At 38.5% G+C, this 12,500-nt stretch overlaps 2 protein-coding genes across 4 annotated transcripts in view; one reads left to right on the forward strand and one right to left on the reverse strand.

The window, feature by feature from the left end:
- LOC106600438 (cyclin-dependent kinase-like 5) overlaps positions 1-1,148 on the forward strand; it is a 204,851-nt gene extending 203,703 nt beyond the window's left edge. For both annotated transcript variants that reach the window (XM_045699510.2, XM_082963716.1), the window contains one exon: positions 1-1,148. This exon is cut by the window's left edge and continues 102 nt beyond it. In XM_045699510.2, the coding sequence (XP_045555466.1) occupies positions 1-309 (309 nt within the window). In that variant the 3' untranslated portion in view covers positions 310-1,148.
- A 5,210-nt stretch (positions 1,149-6,358) lies between these two features.
- Positions 6,359-12,500, reverse strand: part of LOC106572425 (retinoschisin) — a 12,580-nt gene continuing 6,438 nt past the window's right edge. For both annotated transcript variants that reach the window (XM_045699514.2, XM_045699513.2), the window contains 3 exons: positions 8,222-8,363; positions 7,816-8,011; positions 6,359-7,311 (listed from right to left, as the gene is read on the reverse strand). In XM_045699514.2, coding sequence (XP_045555470.1) covers positions 7,159-7,311; positions 7,816-8,011; positions 8,222-8,363 — 491 coding nt within the window. In that variant the 3' untranslated portion in view covers positions 6,359-7,158. The remainder of the gene's footprint in view (positions 7,312-7,815; positions 8,012-8,221; positions 8,364-12,500) is intronic.

The raw sequence follows: 12,500 nt of genomic DNA on the forward strand, positions 1-12,500 counted from the left end.
AACCCCCCCACCTCCTCCTCTAAAGATGGAGTGTTCAGCGACGGGAGAGGTGACGGGAGGTCCCACCAGGGACACCCTAGCAGCAGCAGCTCCAGCTCTGGTCAGTCTAAGAGCCACCGGAAGCAGAGTTACCCCCTACCGGGGCAGATACAGGGGCAGATTGAGTCCAACTGGCACGCGGCGGCCCTCGCCAGGGCAGAGGGGGCTCAGCCGTACCCCGACCAAATGGTCGCCAACGGGCCCACCTTTACCAGACCGTCAAGGTCACGGATGCCAAACCTCAACGACCTGAAAGAGACAGCCCTGTGAGGAGAACATGGAATTAGGCCTCTATCACCCACCCATTGACTTGAATGGGGATGTTCATTCTAGAAAAAATATGTCTATGGAGGAGACATCTCTCTGCCCTCAAGGGTCGTCATGTTGATTAGGCACCAAACGGAAGAAAACAGACTGAAGCAGAGAGGGACAAGATGGACTACTGTCCAATAAGAAACGCTTATTTTTTTGTGGTGTGTTTTGAAGCGTTATATAACGTTTTCAATTGTGTGCCCTAATGAATTGGACTCTGGGCTCTCACTACTGCCGCCTGCTGGCCGCCAGACGCACCAAGGACTATAGAGATCAGAAGGTTATACTGTATCTCTCTAAGTTCAGGACTATATGACTGAACTGAGAGGTGGACTAACTGGCCGTAAAAATCTGACCTTTTTTGAAGCTTCAAACATTTGATAGAATTTGTATTGATATTATATTATATTATTCATGAAATTCCTTTTATTTGATTTAAATTAAATGACTTTATTTAACGATATGTAGGCCTATATGGAGATTTAATAAGTATTGTAGAATGAATAATTGTGTAATATTGCAAGAGCTTTAAAAAGAAATGTAAAAAAGATTAAGAGATTCTAACTATATGTAATAATAATTCAATATTTCATCCAAAATATTTAATTGTGGAGGTTTTACAGAATTTCTATTTATTGTTGTTACAGTATAGCCTGTTTGTTCTGTCCGTTTACTTTGTCTCTTTAATGTATTTATTTGATCTGATTTGACACAAAGTTATGGAGATATATGTACGACAGATGGACAAAGACAAATGATATAATATTATAATGTATGATAAAATACTGAGATACCTATATGGCTCAGGGTTGTGAAGTTTTTAAAGGTGATCATTTGCCACATCATCTTGACAAACTTGTGTAGCCTGGCCCCAAGTCCTATGGTCTTTGGTCAGATAGCACAAACAGATGGGAATGTACTGTAAGGGACTGTTTGTTGTAAAGGGTCTTTCTGCAGTACAGTAACCATGACAGTCACACCCGCTGATCTAGTTATTAGAGACTCAGGCCCCATGTGGAGATTCCTGTTGAGATGTCCTGTTGTATCCTGATGAAGGATACACACACACACAAACAAACACACGTACCAGAGATATCCATAGCAGAGATATCCATACCAGAGATATCTGTACCAGAGATATCATACCAGAGATATCTGTACCAGAGATATCATTACTAGAGATATCCATACCAGAGATATCCATACCAGAGATATCATACCAGAGATATCTGTACCAGAGATATCATTACTAGAGACATCCATACCAGAGATATCTGTACCAGAGATATCATTACCAGAGATATCCATACCAGAGATATCCATACCAGAGATGGCCATACCAGAGATATCCGTACCAGAGATATCATTACTAGAGATATCCATACCAGAGATATCATACCAGAGATATCTGTACCAGAGATATCCATACCAGAGATATCCATACCAGAGATATCATACCAGAGATATCTGTACCAGAGATATCATTACTAGAGATATCCATACCAGAGATATCCATACCAGAGATATCATACCAGAGATATCTGTACCAGAGATATCATTACTAGAGATATCCATACCAGAGATATCCATACCAGAGATATCTGTACCAGAGATATCATTACCAGAGATATCCATACCAGAGATATCCATACCAGAGATATCCATACCATATCAGTTTGTGCTGTAGGCTTTAAAGGGTAAAATATGTAGGCCTAACTTTCTGATATTGGCACAATGAATGTCATGGATATCTTTAGCCCTGGCTAGTCATTAATCTACAGTACATAGTGTGAACATCAAGGACAAAGTAACAATAAGAAGTATATACACACACACACACCACACACACACATACACGCACACACGTGCGCACACACCGGCACCCATGCGCAAGCACACACACGCCTCCTGAGCACACCACTCTGACTTTGTCCCAGGCTGCCCCTCAGAAAGATGGTGTCTCCCCTCAAAGCCCCAGGCTGCCCCTCAGAAAATGGCCTCTCTCCCCAAAGCCCCAGGCTGCCCCTCAGAAAGATGGCGTCTCCCCTCAAAGCCCTAGGCTGCCCCTCAGAAAGATGGCGTCTCCCCTCAAAGCCCCAGGCTGCCCCTCAGAAAGATGGCGTCTCCCCTCAAAGCCCAAAGCTGCCCATCAGAAAGATGGCATCTCCCCTCAAAGCCCCAGGCTGCCCCTCAGAAAGATGGCATCTCCCCTCAAAGCCCCAGGCTGCCCCTCAGAAAGATGGCGTCTCCCCTCAAAGCCCAAAGCTGCCCATCAGAAAGATGGCATCTCCCCTCAAAGCCCTAGGCTGCCCCTCAGAAGATGGCGTCTCCCCTCAAAGCCCCAGGCTGCCCCTCAGAAGATGGCGTCTCCCCTCAAAGCCCCAAGCTGCCCCTCAGAAAGATGGCGTCTCCCCTCAAAGCTCCAGGCTGCCCCTCAGAAAGATGGCATCTCCCCTCAAAGCCCCAAGCTGCCCCTCAGAAAGATGGCCTCTCTCCCCAAAGCTCCAGGCTGCCCCTCAGAAAGATGGCCTCTCTCCCCAAAGCTCCAGGCTGCCCCTCAGAAAGATGGCATCTCCCTTCAAAGCCCCAGGCTGCCCCTCAGAAAGATGGCGTCTTCCCTCAAAGCCCCAGCGTTTCACTACAGTCCAGTTCTAGCCAAACAATCTGCACCAACTGGACATTTGATGTTCCATGGAGATGTGTTAATAACACCAACATTCACTGTGTGTATCAGGTGATCCATTGGATTGTTCTCCTTCATGTATTTGCACAACAGCCATGTCTTCATCCTAAACTAAGTGTAAAACTAACAGTTGACAGTAACGTTTTAATTTAACATTTAGTTTTACACTAACAGTTGACAGTAGTTTTTAATTTAACATTCAGTTTTACACTAACAGTTGACAGTAACGTTGTAATTTAACATTTAGTTTTACACTAACAGTTGACAGTAGTTTTTAATTTAACATTTAGTTTTACACTAACACTTGACAGTAATGTTGTAATTTAACATTTAGTTTTACACTAACGGTTGACAGTAGTTTTTAATTTAACATTTAGTTTTACACTAACAGTTGACAGTAATGTTGTAATTTAACATTCAGTTTTACACTAACAGTTGACAGTAGTTTTTAATTTAACATTCAGTTTTACACTAACAGTTGACAGTAGTTTTTAATTTAACATTTAGTTTTACACTAACAGTTGACAGTAATGTTGTAATTTAACATTCAGTTTTACACTAACAGTTGACAGTAGTTTTTAATTTAACATTTAGTTTTACACTAACAGTTGACAGTAACGTTGTAATTTAACATTCAGTTTTACACTAACAGTTGACAGTAGTTTTTAATTTAACATTTAGTTTTACACTAACAGTTGACAGTAATGTTGTAATTTAACATTCAGTTTTACACTAACAGTTGACAGTAATGTTGTAATTTAACATTCAGTTTTACACTAACAGTTGACAGTAATGTTTTAATTTAACATTCAGTTTTACACTAACAGTTGACAGTAGTTTTTAATTTAACATTTAGTTTTACACTAACAGTTGACAGTGAGGTTTTAATTTAACATTCAGTTTTACACTAACAGTTGACAGTAATGTTGTAATTTAACATTCAGTTTTACACTAACAGTTGACAGTAGTTTTTAATTTAACATTCAGTTTTACACTAACAGTTGACAGTAACGTTTTAATTTAACATTCAGTTTTACACTAACAGTTGACAGTGAGGTTTTAATTTAACATTTAGTTTTACACTAACAGTTGACAGTAACGTTTTAATTTAACATTTACTTTTACACTAACAGTTGACAGTAACGTTTTAATTTAACATTCAGTTTTACACTAACAGTTGACAGTGAGGTTTTAATTTAACATTCAGTTTTACACTAACAGTTGACAGTAACGTTTTAATTTAACATTCAGTTTTACTCTAACAGTTGACAGTAACTGGTTTTAATTTAACATTCAGTTTTACTCTAACAGTTGACAGTAACGTTTTAATTTAACATTCAGTTTTACTCTAACAGTTGACAGTAACTGGTTTTAATTTAACATTCAGTTTTACTCTAACAGTTGACAGTAACGTTTTAATTTAACATTCAGTTTTACACTAACAGTTGACAGTAACGTTTTAATTTAACATTCAGTTTTACACTAACAGTTGACAGTAGTTTTTAATTTAACATTTAGTTTTACACTAACAGTTGACAGTAATGTTGTAATTTAACATTCAGTTTTACACTAACAGTTGACAGTAGTTTTTAATTTAACATTTAGTTTTACACTAACAGTTGACAGTAACGTTGTAATTTAACATTCAGTTTTACACTAACAGTTGACAGTAGTTTTTAATTTAACATTTAGTTTTACACTAACAGTTGACAGTAATGTTGTAATTTAACATTCAGTTTTACACTAACAGTTGACAGTAATGTTGTAATTTAACATTCAGTTTTACACTAACAGTTGACAGTAATGTTTTAATTTAACATTCAGTTTTACACTAACAGTTGACAGTAGTTTTTAATTTAACATTTAGTTTTACACTAACAGTTGACAGTGAGGTTTTAATTTAACATTCAGTTTTACACTAACAGTTGACAGTAATGTTGTAATTTAACATTCAGTTTTACACTAACAGTTGACAGTAGTTTTTAATTTAACATTCAGTTTTACACTAACAGTTGACAGTAACGTTTTAATTTAACATTCAGTTTTACACTAACAGTTGACAGTGAGGTTTTAATTTAACATTTAGTTTTACACTAACAGTTGACAGTAACGTTTTAATTTAACATTTACTTTTACACTAACAGTTGACAGTAACGTTTTAATTTAACATTCAGTTTTACACTAACAGTTGACAGTGAGGTTTTAATTTAACATTCAGTTTTACACTAACAGTTGACAGTAACGTTTTAATTTAACATTCAGTTTTACTCTAACAGTTGACAGTAACTGGTTTTAATTTAACATTCAGTTTTACTCTAACAGTTGACAGTAACGTTTTAATTTAACATTCAGTTTTACTCTAACAGTTGACAGTAACTGGTTTTAATTTAACATTCAGTTTTACTCTAACAGTTGACAGTAACGTTTTAATTTAACATTCAGTTTTACACTAACAGTTGACAGTAACGTTTTAATTTAACATTCAGTTTTACTCTAACAGTTGACAGTAATGTTCTGATTGAACTGCTTTGTGTTGTCACTTGTCATTGTAACGTCCAGTATGAATACATGCTTTTTCAGTTTGGAAACATCAGTTTCACTATTGAACTTCAGTTCCACTTTTCCCTTGTTGTCTGTGTCGCATCCTTGTCCTTGTCTTAACCATAGTTCTGTGTCCAATAGAACTTAATGTCTTCCAGGGGTTCTGTGGCAAAAAGACTCCAAGGACCAGTTGCAGTGAATATCATGAAATCTTTACGGTGTGATTTCATTATATTGGGTTTAAGATCACCTTTAATTTAGCCTGGTGGTCCCCGATCTGTTTGTGCTTTTTAGCTCGATCTGGGACCACCAGGCTATCCCACTAATGTCTAACTCAAATAGCCTACACCTGCAGTTTATGTTAACTCATTGTTATATCATTTCTAACTTCCATTTCGTGGCGGTTTGAAGTGAACAATCCTTCACGCCATCACAGGATTAAAATGGCAGAAAAACACAAATCAGCTCAAGATTATCCTAAATTCGAGATTATCCAGATCCTGAGTTATAAATCACTTCCAGTTGTTGTTTGTTTAAAATTGACCCACAGGATTTTATTTGCATGACATCACGCATAAACAGCATTATTTATATATTTGGTCTCTGACTGTAAATAGGAATTAAAACCACCTGCATCTATCCTGTTAACTGGCATGAATTGTTTTTGGGGATCAGGAAAAGGTTTTCACACATCACAAGTGGAGATTCCTCTAGATGTATTTTAAACTGGACATCAGAGGATTATACAGGAATATTGTTCAATGATACTCCAAAACAAAAGAGTACAAGAGTTTGTCTTTATTTCAGGAACTGGTTTTGGTCAACTTTAAATGAATACAATAAAACAAGCAACGAACGATACCTCCACTGGACTCTACATCACTGTCACAATCTACATCAGAATCCACACACACAACACAGCACAGTACACAACACGGTACAGTACAGTACAGTACACAACATCCAGTTAACCATAGGACTGGTAGTCATCTTTGTCTCTGAGCTTTCCTCATCACATAATCATCCCCAATTTCTCTGGGTTTGTCGGTTCACAGGCATGTATTTATCCCACTCTTCCTCATCCAAGTGGAAACAACTGGCCATCCACCCCTTTTTGTTCAGTGTAAAAAATGTATAATAAATAAAACTGTTGTTGTTGTAACACTTTGCATCTGATCTGAAAACAGAATGGACCTTTTCACACATAAAACCAATCTCTGGGAGAGCGATATTACTTAACCGTTTTGGGGAAGGAAAGGAAACAAGGGTTTCCAGAGCAGTAGATTCCACTTTGGCATAGGGGACAGCCAGGGGAACAGCCAGGGGAACAGCCAGGGGAACAGCCAGGGAAACAGCCAGGGGAACGACCAGGGGAACGACCAGGGGAACGACCAGGGCTCTCCTTGGGCCTGTTCAGGAGGGTGTATCATTACAGGACCTTCACATAGAAATATATTGTGTAGAACCAATATGACTGTCTGTCATGTAGAATCATGTCAGTTCTATTCATTACATTTTCTGTCTGAACGTTCCACGGTGTTGTACCCTGCTGATTGTGACCCTGGTCGTCAGGACAGACAGAATCAGGTACACTTGCTCATGCAGAGCAGCAGCTCCATGCGGATGGCGATACGTGTGTGCCAGCCCAGAGGGAGTAAACGGATGTAGCGAGTTACCATGGGAGGACGCAGGAGGTTCTGAACCGAGGAGGAGCGGTCCGAGTTCCCGTAGAACACCTGAGGAGAGAAACAGAGCAGTGTGAGGAGGAGGGACAACACAGACCACCATGCAGTAAACACAGATGGAGAATCCTCCTGCCAGATATCCTGTCTCACCTAGCAGGACTAGACTTTAGAACACCTTTTACTGAACTGCTACAGAACTAAAGAAATATGGGATCTGATGAGAAGGATTGATTTTGATATACTGTATGTATAAATCCCAAGACTGTCTTCCACATTATTACATGTGTAAACCTTGTGATGTCATAACGAACCATGTATTGATGTGAAAGCTGACCTCCGACAAAACAAGTCGTTTTAGAAAAACAGCCATGGACATTATTACGTGTAAACATTGTGATGTCATAATGAACCATGTAATGATGTATGTATATGAACTAAGTTATGATTGTAAAATGTGAAAAAGTTTTGTTAAAGTATTTATTGACTGTGAGTCGCTCTAAATAAGAGCATCTTCTCAAGGACTAAATGTAAAAGGTAAAGGTATGATGGGCCCACCCTGTTGTTCCCCGTCTGGTCCTTGTAGTAGATCCAGTTGAGATTCTGGTCGGTGCGGTACTGGACGCTATACTTGGTGATCCATTCGTCAGCGTCACAGCGCCCCTGGGTCAGGATACCAGACACCACCATCACCTCCTTCAGGTCAATCTGCAACCACTGGCTGTTGTCCTGGAACTTAGACAGCCATGCACACCTGGAGGGGAACCGCCAGGGAAACTATGTTAGCCCGCTGAGCTAAAGCCTAGGCAAAAACAATGACCTGGAGGGGGACCATTATTTTACCAATGAGGTCAGAAGAGCTATTTCCCAAGGGAACACTGAGGTTACTGATTGAACAGGGAGGGGGAGATAGAGGCCCTACCAGGGGTTGGTCCTGAGGGAGAGGATGGGGCAGGGGACTCACCCAAAGCCTTGGTTGTTGAGTCTGGCATTGCTGGGGAGCCAGGAGGAGAACCAGCCAGTGTACTGGTCCTCGTTGGAGCAGCTGATCTGGTCTGGTCTGACTGATCCAGCCTCCAAACCCAGGGGCTTGTGGTACGGACACTCTGGAGAGGAGGAACGCCAAGGTGAGAGAGGGAAATCATGGTCGACAACAAGGAAGTAGTCTAAATGTTAACATGGGATGCCAAACAATGGATGCCACACTGATGCTAATTATTTTGTAGTTACTTTGTAGTTATTTTGTAGTTATCGTCACAGGTCCTCCTATCCTAGGACACGTATCATCTGCATGTACTGTATGTTGTTAGAGACCACATAATCACTATAGGCTAACCCAATGGAAGACACTTCTCTACACAGGAAACACTGTATTCTGAACTGAATTTGAAGGGCTTTGCTGCCTTCAACAAAGGACAAAACCACTTCCTAGTTGCAGAAGCAATCTGGAACATCCACCCGCTCGTTATTATGAAAGACAACACCAGCATGCAAGGTCATGTCTGGTGACTGAGGTACCCTGTGCCTAACGAACCACCACCACATTAATCCACTCCCTCCAACCCACCCACCCCCTCTGAATCCCGGATTTCTGCTCCATCCAAAAGTAGTGCACTATGTAGGGAATAGGGTGCCATTTTGGACTCACACATACATCTCCAATCCTAAATCCTTCTGTTTTAATTCTCCACATTGAAGATAAACATCCAGTAGATAAACATCCATCCATTAGATAAACATCCATTAGATAAATATCCATTAGATAAACATCCATTAGATAAACATCCATCCATTAGATAAACATCCATTAGATAAACATCCATCCATTAGATAAACATCCATCCATTAGATAAACATCCATTAAATAAACATCCATCCATTAGATAAACATCCATCCATTAGATAAACATCCATTAGATAAACATCCATTAGATAAACATCCATCCATTAGATAAACATCCATCCATTAGATAAACATCCATCCATTAGATAAACATCCATCCATTAGATAAACATCCATCCATTAGATAAACATCCATCCATTAGATAAACATCCATTAGATAAACATCCATCCATTAGATAAACATCCATCCATTAGATAAACATCCATTAGATAAACATCCATTAGATAAACATCCATTAGATAAACATCCATCCATTAGATAAACATCCATCCATTAGATAAACATCCATCCATTAGATAAACATCCATCCAGTAGATAAACATCCAGTAGATAGACATCCATTAGATAAATATCCATTAGATAAACATCCAGTAGATAAACATCCAGTAGATAAACATCCATCCATTAGATTAACATCCATTAGATAAACATCCATCCATTAGATAAACATCCATTAGATAAACATCCATCCATTAGATAAACATCCATCCATTAGATAAACATCCATTAGATAAACATCCATCCATTAGATAAACATCCATCCATTAGATAAACATCCATTAGATAAACATCCATCCATTAGATAAACATCCATCCATTAGATAAACATCCATCCATTTGATAAACATCCATCCATTAGATAAACATCCATTAGATAAACATCCATCCATTAGATAAACATCCATCCAGTAGATAAACATCCATCCAGTAGATAAACATCCAGTAGATAAACATCCAGTAGATAAACATCCAGTAGATAGACATCCAGTAGATAAACATCCAGTAGATAAACATCCATTAGATAGACATCCATTAGATAAACATCCAGTAGTTAAACATCCATTAGATAAACATCCATTAGATAAACATCCATCCATTAGATAAACATCCATCCAGTAGATAAACATCCATTAGATAAACATCCAGTAGATAAACATCCATTAGATAGACATCCATTAGATAAACATCCAGTAGATAAACATCCAGTAGATAAACATCCAGTAGATAAACATCCATTAGATAAACATCCATCCATTAGATAAACATCCATTAGATAAACATCCATCCATTAGATAAACATCCAGTAGATAAACATCCATTAGATAGACATCCATTAGATAAACATCCATTAGATAAACATCCATCCATTAGATAAACATCCATTAGATAAACATCCATCCATTAGATAAACATCCAGTAGATAAACATCCATTAGATAGACATCCATTAGATAAACATCCAGTAGATAAACATCCATTAGATAGACATCCAGTAGATAAACATCCAGTAGATAAACATCCAGTAGATAAACATCCATTAGATAAACATCCATCCATAAGATAAACATCCATTAGATAAATATCCATTAGATAATCATCCATCCAGTAGATAAACATCCATTAGATAAACATCCATTAGATAAACATCCAGTAGATAAACATCCAGTAGATAAACATCCATTAGATAAACATCCATTAGATAAACATCCAGTAGATAAACATCCATTAGATAAACATCCAGTAGATAAACATCCATTAGATAAACATCCAGTAGATAAACATCCATTAGATAAACATCCAGTAGATAAACATCCATTAGATAAACATCCATTAGTAGAAGAGCACAGCAGATAGTTGGCTGCCACATCCTACCAGAGGCTTTAACCCTACCAAGTTGTTTCCTTCCTGGATAACCAACAACGAGTGGGACATGGATCATACAACTGAATTGAGCCGTGGGCCGATTTGTTCTTGAGCGGATGGTCAGGGGGCAGGAACACAACTGCAAATCATTTCTAGACTGCAAATTGACCGCAAGAAGCCTAAACAGATACAGTATAATGTTTGCATAAAACAATCATTTCAAAGCTTGCTTACATTTGTATACAATCACGTCTCTATAATGTATAGGAATACTATGGAACAGATTTCTTAAATTAAAATCACTACTACTACTATGAGCTGATATAACCCACTGTCCTACTGTTTACTATGAGCTGATATAACCCACTGTCCTACTGTTTACTATGAGCTGATATAACCCACTGTCCTATTGTTTACTATGAGCTGATATAACCCACTGTCCTACTGTTTACTATGAGCTGATATAACCCACTATCCTACTGTTTACTATGAGGTGATATAACCCACTGTCCTACTGTTTACTATGAGGTGATATAACCCACTGTCCTACTGTTTACTATGAACTGATATAACCCACTGTCCTACTGTTTACTATGAGCTGATATAACCCACTGTCCTACTGTTTACTATGAGCTGATATAACCCACTGTCCAACTGTTTACTATGAGGTGATATAACCCACTGTCCTACTGTTTACTATGAGCTGATATAACCCACTGTCCTACTGTTTACTATGAGCTGATATAATCAACTGTCCTACTGTTTGCTATGAGCTGATATAACCCACTGTCCTACTGTTTACTATGAGGTGATATAACCCACTGTCCTACTGTTTACTATGAGCTGATATAACCCACTGTCCTACTGTTTACTATGAGCTGATATAACCCACTGTCCTACTGTTTACTATGAGCTGATATAACCCACTGTTCTACTGTTTACTATGAGGTGATATAATCCACTGTCCTACTGTTTACTATGAGCTGATATAACCCACTGTTCTACTGTTTACTATGAGCTGATATAACCCACTGTCCTACTGTTTACTATGAGCTGATATAACCCACTGTCCTACTGTTTACTATGAGGTGATATAACCCACTGTCCTACTGTTTACTATGAGCTGATATAACCCACTGTCCTACTGTTTACTATGAGCTGATATAACCCACTGTCCTACTGTTTACTATGAGCTGATATAACCCACTGTTCTACTGTTTACTATGAGGTGATATAATCCACTGTCCTACTGTTTACTATGAGCTGATATAACCCACTGTTCTACTGTTTACTATGAGCTGATATAACCCACTGTCCTACTGTTTACTATGAGCTGATATAACCCACTGTCCTACTGTTTACTATGAGGTGATATAATCCACTGTCCTACTGTTTACTATGAGCTGATATAACCCACTGTCCAACTGTTTACTATGAGGTGATATAACCCACTGTCCTACTGTTTACTATGAGCTGATATAACCCACTGTTCTACTGTTTACTATGAGCTGATATAACCCACTGTCCTACTGTTTACTATGAGCTGATATAACCCACTGTCCTACTGTTTACTATGAGGTGATATAATCCACTGTCCTACTGTTTACTATGAGCTGATATAACCCACTGTCCTACTGTTTACTATGAGCTGATATAACCCACTGTCCTACTGTTTACTATGAGCTGATATAACCC

This window comes from Salmo salar, chromosome 17 (genome assembly GCF_965601325.2).
Source record: "Salmo salar chromosome 17, fSalSal1, whole genome shotgun sequence".
NCBI classification, from domain to species: domain Eukaryota; kingdom Metazoa; phylum Chordata; class Actinopteri; order Salmoniformes; family Salmonidae; genus Salmo; species Salmo salar.